This window comes from Mercenaria mercenaria, chromosome 15, assembly GCF_021730395.1.
Source record: "Mercenaria mercenaria strain notata chromosome 15, MADL_Memer_1, whole genome shotgun sequence".
NCBI lineage: Eukaryota > Metazoa > Mollusca > Bivalvia > Venerida > Veneridae > Mercenaria > Mercenaria mercenaria.
This window is the reverse complement of record NC_069375.1, coordinates 54,972,816-54,986,993: the sequence shown is the minus strand read 5'-3', so window position 1 is coordinate 54,986,993 and position 14,178 is coordinate 54,972,816. Positions and strand designations below refer to the sequence as shown.

General features: G+C 34.1%; 1 protein-coding gene across 1 annotated transcript in view; it reads left to right on the top strand.

Annotated features, from left to right (window-relative positions):
- Positions 1–211: 211 nt before the first annotated feature.
- Positions 212–14,178, top strand: part of LOC123555087 (GTPase-activating Rap/Ran-GAP domain-like protein 3) — a 50,319-nt gene continuing 36,352 nt past the window's right edge. The window contains 5 exon segments of the mRNA XM_053524244.1: positions 212–226; positions 3,709–3,793; positions 4,586–4,687; positions 9,980–9,996; positions 11,787–11,942. Coding sequence (XP_053380219.1) covers positions 212–226; positions 3,709–3,793; positions 4,586–4,687; positions 9,980–9,996; positions 11,787–11,942 — 375 coding nt within the window.

The window sequence follows — 14,178 nt, the reverse complement described above, 5'->3', positions numbered from 1 at the left end:
GTTCCTGTGATTCTTTTCTTTTTCCTATGCTGAGAAAATTGTTTGATGGACGTAGCTAAAATATTCCAGAAGTCCCCTTGGTAAGGCGGTGTATCAGTGTCTTTATAGAATACAAAGGATTGACTACTCTGTGACTTTCAGGTCATAGACAGCATAAATGTAAAAGTGTTTATGTTAAGGATGAATATTTTGAGGGACCTGTGTAAGAAACATGTTAGAGTACAAGGTTCGTTTTATATTTTATGTGGACAGGCTTAAAATTTTCTGAATTCTCCCAATATACCTCAAATGATATCGTAGATGGTAAAGACCTTTTTCTGGGCTCATTATATTTTATCATTGCTTTTATTATCTAAACTTCATTATTTCTTCTTAAAATAGCCGCAGCTGGAATATATAGTCTGTGTCGAAGTGTCCGAAAATATGAGTTTGTGATTTTTTTTTTGCTATATTCTAAAAAATGCTATTTACCGAAGATTATTGGTTCTACCCGGGCATCTGCTCATGCCTATAATGGCGGGTGCCTGGGCCTTCCTTTACCATTCAGAGCTGAAAAATTGCCATATTCCTAAATTGTTTTGGTAGGACATAAACCCTAAAATTAAACAAAACTTCATGGCCCATTTCTTGAAGACACTCTTATGTTGTACATAATTATAAGATTTGCATCACGTTGACACAGTGCAGGATAAATGGCAACTTTCCGTAATTATTGAGGAAGACTCATGTGCCCTTCTGGGTATTATTTCACCTGATTGAACCGCTGTCTTTCCGCAAGCAGGCTGGATGACTCACATGATGACCAAAGAAGGGCTCGAACCCTCAGAAACTATGGTCTAGTGATTTGATACAGACATCCTTCAACACTTGGCTACAAATGTACCTAATGCTAACTGTACTAGATGACCAGTTAGATTGTAAAAAAATAAAATATTACTGAATAGAACATTTACATTTCTGTGCAATGTGATGTGTTATTAAATGAGTGAATTACGATTTTTTTTAAATAAGGTTCTACATAAGTAGAAAGGTATTTCCCTTGCTTTTCTTGCATTAATGGTTTCCAGTTTTTAATACATGTAGTAAATTATTTACATATAACTGGGTATTCAGTTTGTATGCTTATCACATCCTTTTAAAATGTAGAAAAAGTTCAACATTAACTGGAGCAAGATGAATGAAATATGATTACAAAAGAGGACCAATGGCGTTGAATGTGGAAGAATAGAGTGAAGTACCAATGTAAAACTCAGTGATGCTCAGGATAAATGGCAAACTGTTAATACTCAGTTTTCTGAAGATATCGGATTCAATAAAACCGAATTCATCAGATCCCGAAAGAACACATATCAATTGTTTCTGTGTGAGAAGAATACATCATTGTGTAGTTACACTGCATGTATTTATTCACATTTTGACTATAACCTTCCATAGCACAACAATGGATTTCTAATTCATATAGATGTCTGGGACTATATTAGTTACAGTTGGAATGAAAGAGTAATCAAATACAGCGAGTGTGTGAGGGAAAGGGTTGGGATGAAATTCATCATATTTCATACAGATATGCTTATCTTTATCCAAATGTAGATTCACAAATGTTACACCAACAAGTTCATATGCTGAAATTTGGCTATTAACAATGCTTGTTTGTGTAAAGCTAATGCTAATTCATGTTGCCTTTTACAACAGTATCCCAGTTTATGACACTGTCATATTTTATTTGTAGCAAGCTTCCTGTATTTGATTTTGGAAAAGCTGTACTCTTACATGTAAAGAGTGTTCTTGTTACAATGATGATGTTTAAATGAAAAAAAAATCAGATAACAACTCTAATTTCATCACTATTATTCATATTTGTGTTTTCTTACACTATAATAGGTATTCATTGCAGCAGGGACTTTTTTCTACATCCTGTCAATAACGATTTATAAATACAATGTCTTTAGATAATTGATACTATGTTTCAGATGAATGTCTTAAGTATGTATTTGAAAATAAATATACTATTTCTTTTAAAGAATGTCAACATTTTACCATTTAAAAATTATATGTATAAAACAGACGATTCTTTACCTATAATTTCATTTGAAAATCATGTTTTTCATGTATATAAAATCAATACTTGATCAAAATTTTAAAGAAACCTTATAAATACCATCCATTACTATTTAGAAATATAAATTTCTATTTATTAATTAGAAAAACAGGTTAATTTGAAGGCTAGATTGAATATATAAGGGTATACTAACTGCAATATAGCCGCCATTTTGAAATACAAGATGGCTGCCACAATTATGACAGAAAACAAGTGTTACCAATGGAATTCTTAAAAAGTATCACATAAGCTTTCATAAAAACATAACTTTTCAAAATATAGGAAAAAATTCACAGGATTACAATTCGCCAAAGACTTATAAAAACATTCATGTACAAAGACAAAGCGCGTCAATCCGGATCGCATTTAAAATCTGAAACTAAACTGACACAACAGAAAGTAGATTAATTGAGCATATGCTTATAAAGCTTTATGCTTTTAGGTTTATGTATAATTACAAGGTTAGTAAAACTAAATATTTTACACGAAGTTGCAGCTAAAGGCATGAAGGGAGGTAATCGTTAAACACTAGATTCAATAACATGATGAGCATTTCATTATTAGGTGTGTTCTTATGACTACGAAAGATACTTGTCACTACCAGGCAGAAAACTGATTACCCATTATTATTTTTTTGGACAAGGCCTAAAGCTAGAGATGGCCCGTATATACCCAAATATTTTAATTTGCTGCAGTTAATACAATATCATACGGCAGAGGAACTACTAAATTTTATACCCTAAACTATTCATTGACTGAAAGATATATCCTCTAACAACATTAGAATGGAACTATAATTTGCTCTGCAATATCATGTGCGTGAAATTAGCCAGAGCAGCCAGAGTAGCCAGAGTTCAGCCAGAGTTTAGCCAGAGTAGCCAGAGAAGTCAGAACTCTGGTTACTCTGGCTAGCCAGAGTTCAGCCAGAGTAGCCAGAGTTCAGCCAGAGAAGTCAGAACTCTGGTTACTCTGGCTAGCCTGAGTAGCCAGAGTTCAGGCAGAGAAGTCATACCTCTGGTTACTCTAGCTGGCCAGAGTACAGCCAGAGTAGCCTGAGTTCAGCCTGGTTATCTGGCTACTCTGGCCAGCCAAAGTAACCAGACTTCCGGCTATTCAGGCTGAACTCTGGCTACTCTGGCCAGCCAGAGTAACCAGAGTTACACTTCTCTGGCTGAACTCTGGCTACTCTGGCTAGCCAGAGTAACTAGAGTTCTGACTTCTCTGGCTGAACTCTGGCTACTCTGGCTGAACTCTGGCTAGCCAGAGTAACCAGAGTTCTGACTTCTCTGGCTACTCTGGCTAAACTCTGGCTGAACTCTGGCTACTCTGGCTGCCCTGGCTGCTCTGGCTAATTTCACGCACATTGCAGTATCGTAAAAGTGTAAATGTATTATCATGAAACATCAAATAGATAAGTTTTATGTGAACACTCAGCCAATCTGGTCCACAATCATTGAGTGTTTTTGAGATAATAGTAATGCATGCTCAGTAAATGGTTTACAAAATATCTTTAATATAGTTTATCTTTTATAGTTTGATGAGATGTATTTTATTCTTTCATATGGCTTGCTACAATATAGGTGTTTCAACTGTTTTACTTCGATTTTCAGCCTGTGAGTCCACTAAATAATCCTGTTCATTTTGAGAATCCAGAATTCCAGACAAGATGGTACTTCAAATATTTTCTTGGTAAATGTAAGTAACAATTATTTTAACAACTTCAGACAGGTTAAAACAGTGTTTTCATTCAACTGTGTCATTTCTCCCTTTATGTAGTACTACATTGTAATCTGCGACAATAAAGCAGTTCTTATGTTACTATTAAACTGCCGTTTACCATCATTTTGTAGAAATGTCAATATTAAAGCCTAAAGACATTTTTCCATCTGTGTTTGGTGTTTTAAAGAGATTCTTAAAATTCAATTTGTTTTTACATGGAAACGGTCTGATAGGGCAATTTCATTGAAATCTATAGAGATTTAGATCTTACTGAATGCCAAGAAAACAAAACCTAAATCAGATTAAAACAATTCTCAGAATCTCTCGTCATGCTGTCGATAGCAAATTTTATTAAACACGCTACAATGGCACAGAAAATCTATTACGATGATCTTAATTTTGATGTATTATGTTAATCAAATGGATGGGCTTTCAATAAACTTGATGACTAAGAATGATTACAGTGTTCATACTGCATGTCAACACAACACATGCTCGCACATGCGCACTGCTTTTTCTAGTTGTGTATTTGTAACAGGGTCTTAAAATTACAGGTTTTATTTCAAAGAACATTACATAAGCCTGTAAACGTTCTTCGATGGTTGAAGGCCTTCACTTTCATTCTTTTAATACTGTTCAATTGCAAATATGTTCATGCTTTGTTTGTAGTATGTTTGCAGATCTACACTGAGTTTTTTTTTGTTTAGTTTTCTTTTGTTTAAATTGTAACTGAAAGCATAGGGTAGACACTGTGTTTTACTGTTTCAGTGCAGCAGAACTATGTCGGTGTAGATCTAGACAAAGACGTGTTCCTGTTGTCCGTGGTTGTAACAGATGCCAACAATCACAACGTACCTCAGAACGGAGCCTGTACGTTATTCACGTAAAATACTATTTTCTCAATCTTTGGGATAATGAGACTAAACATTGGTAATTGCAAAGTAGATAAAATGCATCTTACGTTTAGTTGGCATGAGAGTACTTTCCCGCCACTTATATTCCTGTTATTTCCGCCTTCTACTGCTAATTTATGGAGAGCAGGGAAATTTGTCTTTTATTATCTCTGTAAATATCAGTTATTCGTTGTTCCATATGTATAATGCAATGTCTATTCTATGCATTCAGTTTGTAAAGCCATTTATTTAAAATTATCACATTTGTTTATTATTCTAAGATTCTGAAATGCCTCAATTTACGGCTATTGTTTATCACTGCAATCACACTTCGCAGAGGATAATTCGTAGGAATTTTGAGATCAGTAGTTCAAAGGGAAATGTCAAAGTAATTGTTAATACAGCCACGGCTTCTTCTTGACGTCTTGTGATCGCCTTGACCAACAATCCTAAAATGCAGTTTCCATTGGACGTCCCTATATTTACTCTGGTTGAATCGAGATATTATTATTATTAAATGCATTTTTTTTAATGTAAATGTGAAAAGTAGCCTGTTTTTGACTGTAAGGAGTCCTTGTTGTCTATGTTTTATCATGTTTTATTAACAAAATGTGTCATTTCTGTTCGTATGATGTGTAGGAAAATTGGTGCGAACATGACATCATCGTTGTTTTAGAGCCTTTGCTAATGTTCTGCAATACAGATCTAGGCTACAATAAATGTAGATGTTGTATACTAGACTAATGATGTACTTTCGTGTTCATGCCCTTACTACTTAGTGTAATTTTCTGTCATTTTGTGTAATATTACATAAAAAGTACTGAATAATTAACTGCCGCAATTACTAGTATGTTAGGTTCGCGTTTTTTAGTGTTCTTAGATGGTTGGTTTCAAGGTTATCTACATTTTGAAACTGCTGTGAACATAATATCATCAGTCCACAGAAAATAGTCTCTAGATCATACATTGTGTATTGGTATAAATGCAACAAAATATACAACACCTCCACGTATGTTGCAACCTCCTACCATATACAACGCCTGTTCGAATCCCAGACAGTACAAGACGCTCTTAGCATGAAAGGTACCCAGTGGAAGTTCATCCCGAAACGTGCTCCATGGTACGGCGGCTGGTGGGAACGTCTATTTGGTCTCACGAAGTCAACACTGAAGAAGATACTGGGTCGATCCTACATCAGTTTCGATGCATTACAGACAGTCTTCACAGAGATAGAAGCCGTGATGAATAACAGCCCACTCACATATGTAACATCCAGTTCGTCAGATCCAGAACCGCTGACTCCAGCTCACCTTCTTTACGGCCGGAGATTAACTACGTTACCGTACCCGAACTCTACAGATGATTCAGTGACGAATACTTACCTTAACAGTGGTGTTGACTTATCTCGACAAGCCAGACTTCGGCAGAAAGTCGTACAACATTTCAGAGATAGGTGGCGCCACGAGTACCTCACCGCCTTACCAGACGACGGGAATCAACGAGCAGAAGATAAACGTTGGAGATGTCGTCCAAGTTCATGATGAATCTCCCCGTTCCCAATGGAAGCTTGCGGTCGTGCAAGGACTAATTTACGGAAATGACGGATATACCAGAGCAGCCAAAATAAGAACGAGTAACGGTATTACGAACAGACCCGTAATGAAATTGTATCCATTGGAAATGAAGTGACTTTTCCAGTTATCAGTGAAAGATTCGTGTGACAAACAGTATACAGAGACATTGCAATTTTAGAAATTGTGCTATTTCATTAAGTGACTGTGACTATTTAAGTGCCAAAAGAGAACTTTCGATAAATGAATAGTGATATAGAATACTAGAGCTACATACATATTTTCAGAAGAACTATAGATGTCCTTATAACTTTCGCGGCGCCCAATATGTAAAGTATTGACGTTCATTTGCCGCCTTTCTTTACGTGACGTCTTCCGCATTACGTTACGTTTATGACGTCACGTCCGTTTTATTGATATGTAACGTTAGTGATATTAAAAGGTATGAACCTGACACAACGTGTATTTTATGCAGTCTTATTCCCTTTCCGATAAATGGTACTGATAATTGGTTAGAAAGCCTTGATGAGATTAAAAGCTCTCATATTGAGCTAACTGATCTGACTACCTTGGTGTCATCTGTCATAAGGAGAAATAAAGTGAATTTGCTTTATATATACACACACAAACATGTCAAAAGATGTGACAGTCAAGAATTAGTGCTAACTCATATCTATTTATAACATTTTAAGACAGTGGCATCACAAAATAAGCACGTTTTCAGGAAAGTGTAATGTATCTTAGCTACGTGCCGTTGCATGGTTTCTTTTCAAAAACAATTTCAGAATAAAATCATACAAGGTAAGGTTCTTTATGTCAATGTGTATGCAGGAGTTTTTATGAATTTTGCATGAGATATAAAGAACATACTTTACACATTGTTTTAACTCTTGTGTAGAAAAATACAATTGATTTTTAATTATGGAAATCACAAATAATTAATGTAAAGTGAAAAAACAAATTTTAACTTAGCATCAGGAGAGGTTTAAAGCAAGAAAAAAACAGGACAAGGATGTTGGATAAATAAAAAAATGTTACCTATTGAGAAACTTTCGAATACATATAATTTTGAAAGATGCAAACGGAAGAGAAACAATAATTTAAAGATTCAAATATTTTAACGGATGATTGTACAACCAGAATACTTGAACAATAAGCCTCCTTGAACAATCAGACTACTTGAGCATTTAGCCGTAATACTTTGATCTCTTATTAACATAAAGGATGATCATCTTTATTGTTAAAATCTTTTGCATTTTAAAAAATGATCTACTAATATCTTATTTATTAGCATCTTCAACAAAAGACTCCTGATTAGTATGAAATATCTTTACAAACTCTCTCATAATAATATGACTTGGAAAATCCATTCTCTTGCTTATACATATTTAAAACAGTTTTTTCTATACCAAGTTAGCTTAGACTTGTAATCAAATAGGTAATGATGTCTTTAGTATTTTCAACAAGAACTCCAAATGTATTAGCCCATCAGTATCAATATTAATGTAACAGTCATTACCTCTTCTATTTGGAGTGTAAGGTAAGGAGGGCTATTGTGCTCTCCCGAGATTTTGCGTCGCTGTCAGTATCGCCATTGGCATTTGATATAGATTGTATTGTACGATTTTCAGTTCTCTGCATCTTCGTAAATGCTGACTCTTTTAGTCATATAGCAAAAAAGCTTCGGTAAGAAGCAGACCTCATTTGGTTTAAGGTCAAGTACCCAAAAGTTGATGGTCATGGAGTTTTTTGTCCTAATAGTGTATTCTAACGTTTTATGGCAACGATGTTTATTTGACAGTGCATTCCTAATTACTGCCTTACATGGGAATTGAAACTTTTTATTCAACGGCTTCAGAGATTAAGGTTGCCAAATCCAATGTCTAAAAGTGTTTTGTCGATCTTCCCCATAACTTTCTTTTATAACTCCATAGTGTTTCTTAGTATCATTTACTACATGACTCTGTATGTAAATCACCGGTCCATAACTTGTGATTCTGGCACGTTAATAGTTCAACACTCGTTGCCTGAGCTACAGATAAACTCGTTAGAAGAACAGTTTTGAATTTTGTTTTCTGATCATATAAAAAAAACAACACTTTATGAAGAGTTTGCCGGTCAATAGTAGAACTATTTTACCTCCTTCGGACCTGGTGGCAATTGATTTGCCTATTGGCCGACAAACCATGCAGTAATACTATCATTACTATCGACAACATTCTAAGTTTCTTACAATCAAATACACTTTCCGCCACGACCATGTTTTGTGCACTTCCACATTTCCTCTTTTCCTCCTGACAAATCTTTGTTTATGACTGTTTATGACTGTTTATGACAATGTAAAGGATTAGGAGAAATCAGTCACACGGAAATGTTGTGTAATAGTAAAAAATGCATTTCATCTTGAATATATCGTAAATTATACGCTATATTTCTAGGAAATGTCCCATGTGACCCTTTTGTTGTAAAATCTCTTATTCACTGTACTTTGAAATTGTATCCCAAGTGAACCTATTTTTTTCTTTTATGGACTCGTATGTCTTGGAACAAGCAAGCTCATAAAAGAATCATTAAGGTAGAAAAACTGTTTGCAATATTTTTTAAAATGTGCGTGCTTAAGTAGAACCATTGTGTACATAAATAATACAAAAAAGTGATACAGCAATACTCCCGTTAAAAGCCAAAGAACACATGAAAGGAAATAACAATTAAAACTGCATCACTTTTCCCTCCTCTCTTTGTCTCCTTCTTCATAGGTGACACACACGCAGTTTGAAATATTAGTATATAATACGACTATTTTTCTAATGAATGATCAACTGAAAGATGAATTGTCTTGAATAATTCTAGGGCTAGACGTATTAATGTTTTATATGCCAGTCTCAGAGAATGAGATACTTAAATGACTCTAGCTAAGACAAGCGTTCTCGAAAAAAAAATTTCCCCCACTTTAATTAAAGACGCTTGTCTGATTCAGACAGCTCGTGGTAGGTTAAAGTAGTGATATTAACGAAACTGTAAGTACATCTTTATTTCGTTTCATCAAAGAGAAACACTACAAAAACGTCATGTTATGGAATGATGTTGTTATTGGTATCTTTTTCCGTTCTTGCATAATGACGGAGGCATTTTGTTATAAATGTATAATAATAATGCAATTTTTTTAAAGCTGATGTTTTTGTTGCATGTTAGTTATTAAAGGTATTGTCGTCCACATTTGCGATATGTATCTTTAATGAAATTAAAATGTTAGTGTTTTCAATTGTTTTGAATTAAACCAATTATATTACTGTTGATGGCGGCATGAACATTTTATGACTTTGAAAAGTGTACTATAATTGTTGACAGAAGTGATGGATAGAGGAGCCTCGGTGGCCGAGTGGTTAAGGTCGCTGACTTCAAATCGCTTGCCCCTCATCGATGTGGGTTCGAACCTCACTGGGAGCGTTGAATTCTTCATGTGAGGAAGCTATCCACCTGCTGGCTTACGGAAGGTCGGTAGTTCTACCCAGGTGCCCGCTCCTGATGAATAATGCCCGGAGGGGCACCTGGGGTCTTCCTCCACCATTAAAGCTGGAAAGTCGCCATATGACCTAAAATTGTGTCGGTGCGAAGTTAAACCCAACAAAATAAATAAATAACTGATGGATAGATTTTTAGTATAAAAAGATGCATTCTGATATTCATACTCGAATGAGCCTTATTTCAAAAATTTGTTTGTTTCGGGTTTTACGCCGTTTTTCAACAGTATTTCAGTTATGTAACGGCGGGCAGTTAACGTAGCTAGTGTTCCTGAATTCTGAAAATGGAAAACGTACAGTTACTGCAATTAAAGCAATTTGATAAATAGAGTCTATGCAGTTACAAAGGTTTGAAAACATTAGCTTATATCGTAATAAAGATTATTATATGGGACAAGTTTCTTCACAAACCTTTTTAAAGTGCAATCAAGTGAAGGCTACTGATTTAGGACAAATGTCAGAAACGTTTGCAATAACAGTTAAATGTACAAAAAGATACAAGTACACCTTTATATTATCTTAAACTGTAATTTTTGTTGGAGATACACATGAATATAGTCCTCAATTTGTCAACTTCAGTTACTAGTAGGTGATTTTCAGATTCTTATTTTACTGTTAAAAAGATCATTATCCTGTCTGAGCCTAGATCTACAAAAGCAATCTCTTGCAATTTAGCGGTGATGACAAGTAAGTAATTGGAAGTAGGAGTAATATTAATTTAACACGTTGTAAGCGTTCTGCAGTAATCAGGGATTACTATGTGACTTTTGAATTCTGGGTCAGATTATTGTAACTGTTAGGACTCAATGAATTTATGTCTTCTTGATGTATGTTGTATTATACTGAAATGATATATTATGAATCATTTAGTCCACTTTGCATTAAATCGTGTCAATTTTTAGGCAGAGATAACAAAGAAGAAACAAGTGTTGCTGTAGTCAAGTTGTTATGGGAAGACAACACGTCTTACGAAACTATACATTTGAAAAACATTAGATAGCGACTTGTTAACTAAATGACGAAGATGTAGATAAAGAGTTTTCTCCTCTATAACTGAGTGTCAAATGTGACACCTCTTTCAAAGCTAAAAGATCAAACAAATAGGTATTTCTATCCGCTCTGAAAAACTGATATAAAAATGTTGCCGTGTGTAGAGGTGGTGTAAATCAAGTACATTTATTATTACTGAAACTGCAATGAATCTACTGGTTGTGATTGGGTTCTAGCTGAAAACAGGACTGTACTTAGTAAACTGAGTAAATAACTGTCTGAAACATTTCTTCTACTTAATATTCTTATGGATAATCCCTTGATTTATAGCTATATAACCCTGGTGTTTTTACCCGCCAAGGATTTGAATTAAACCATGTATGTTTCAGGATTACTGTCGTATTTTCATATGAAAACGTAAATGATAAAAAAGCATGTGTCATGTTTGATGTATGTGTTCACAAGATCCAGTAGGAATGTTGTTTACGTTCAAAGAAGGCAGCCGCTTAAAACAGTATATTTAAATGATAGACACATATAATACGTGAACAATATTTTCCAGAAATGTACCATGTAAAAAACCGTTTGTGCAGTTGATGGCGTATTATTTTTAATTCCATGAGGTTTAATTACACACCTTATTACAATAATGACTGGTAATACATTCTGGATGTATCTCAAGACTTAAGAATTGTTGTTTAGCTGAATAAAATAAACTCAAACAAATCAAATACATATTTTAAAAATGCATTATCAAAGAAGGAATATAACAAAAATCGTACCCGTATCAGACCTGTCTTTTGTAAGACTATTTTTATTAGTTTCGATCTAAAACTCAAAGAATCAAAGTGAAATCTTTAGGTACATGTTTCTATGTAAACACTTCTTATAACGACTGTTCAAAGTTATATCTTATTAAACTATACGTAAAGCTATATCATTTGAGGTGTGATAGAGTAAAAATGTTTGTATAGAAAGCTTGTTATATTTTCAGGGTGTTAAAAAGATATCTTTATCGTACAATCCAAGCAAACCTCAAACAGTGAAAGGCACCTTAAATCAGCTTGATATGGACAGAATAAAAAAAGGGCTTAAAGAAATATTCAACCAAGAAATACTGAATGAAATTTTGGTGCTTTTGGGACAAGAGGTATGTATATCTATACATTCATTTTGTTGGTCTTTTTTTTGTTATTTCAAAACATATCAATTTATCTATACATTAATGATTAATTTTGTAGGTTAACTGACATTTTGAAATAACAAAAAAGGAAACACACTATCTTTAAAATGTCTGATTTGTTTCTTGTTTTAAACAGAATCAGTAATAATTATTGATGAAACGTTATCACTTTACTGCAGCCTTGCGGTACAATGATAGTAGCTTGAAGTATTGTTTTCAATTTTTCAACAAAAAGTTCTCTTAACCGGAGCGACAACTCATACATCTACCCCTAAAGCTCTTACTGTAAAAACTCTCGGTACCATACGCTTCTTTCTGTTGCTTAAAAGATTTACAAAAAAATGTGAGAATTTTTTCCTTTCTAAAACAGGAAATGTCAGGATTGTTTTCCTTTTTAAAACAGGATCCGTAATTGATGGATTGTAGTCATGCGGTTATATGAAAATAACTTCAAGCAATTTCTTTTGTCTAATGTACGTCTGTTAGCTCGATCAGTAATTGATGAATCCTCACTGCTTGAATGCAGCCAGGCGACTAGAGAAATATGACTTAAAGCAAAATGTTTCTCTCTCTCCATTAACAACAAACAGATCTTTTATCAGAATCAGTTATTGATCCATCATCATTACCTGAATACAGCCAAGAAACAAACAAAAATATAGTAATGTAATCAAACATTTTTTCTTTCCGTTTTTAATCAAACATTTTTACTTTCCGTTTTTCATCAAATAGGTGTATTATATGCGAAGGAAGTGCAAACATCTTCTGCAACGGTAAGCAGTTTTTATTGTTCAAAACATAAACTTATGCACTTACACAAGAAAATGTGAAATTACTTATGTCGTTTGTTTCATGGTCTCTTCTGTTGATGTCTGTTAAAATCAATGTACAGACATCGCTAACATGAAACAGATCAAAGTTCATAAAACGGCAACTTTCGAAAAGCACAAAGAAGAACTAACAATACTTGCCAAACTACTGATACACGGTCGCTGAGTATAATCTTGGCTTGAATATTTGTTATGTTCTATGGCGCTCATCTGAGACGCGGTAATCAAATGGTAAATTTTAAGTTGCACACGAAGATATATTCCACACACTCTTCGAACAATCAGGAAAATATGTCTCATCTATAATCTCTTACAGTAAATGCAATAATTTTGTGGTCAGTCGTGAAAAGAAAATCGATAGCTTGCAAAATCCTGTAACAATTGTAAACAACTCAAAGATAATAAATTTTGTTAAGATAATTATTTCTACGAGGAAGCTCAAATATAATCTACAGTAATTGAAATAAATGTCGAAAATTAAGGTTTCATTGCCGTCATCATCTCTTCAAACCAGTAAATGAAATGTTTAACGAGAAATTACGCCACTACTTTGCATCAGAAGCAGGTAAAACTGTGGTCTAATTCATTTTATGCGAATATTAGAAATGACGAAACTAATTTGGTGTTTTAATTGTTTCTTAGGTCTGTGAGAGTAAGGATTTCCATACCTAATGAAAAGTTCTGTCATGTATTTTAGACATTTTCGTTATAACAGAAGTATCATTGAGTCTAATTTTAGAAAGAAATGAAAACTCTCTCTCTTTCTTTCTTTCTCTTTTTTTCTGTATACATGTATTTATATTTAACATACATGTACATGTATATATTTACTTTCTGTGACCCTCAATGTTTTAGGGGTATAGGGGAGGGGTTTCATTAGTTTTGCCTTTGTTCGTCCGTCTGTCTTGCTGAATTTCTGTCGTTCATTTATCAAGAATTTCTTTTATCTAGAGTCATCAAATATTATAGGATTGTTATTTAGCATGTGCAGCTGTACATCATGGACTTTATTAGGATTTTACTCAGCCAGACCAGAGTTATGACCATTGACATGGTCAAAAATTTGCATAAAGGACATAAACGTTTTTTGTCGCAAGTATCTTAAAAGTGTTAGCGTACAGTCATGAAACATTACAGGACTGTTATTCATCATGGAAAATTATGTACCTGGGTGTCTTGTTGGTATTCACTCAGCAAGACCAGAGGTATGGTCCTAGTTCGAGATAAAACTATATGCTTTATCGGATCGCATATTGCTCAGAAAGTATTTCATGTAGTCGGGAAATTTAACGGTAAATTATTATTCAAAATGTGAATTTATGCAACTTAGGTATGACACGTGTTAAGTGGTGCACCTGAGGTTGTATTGGGGA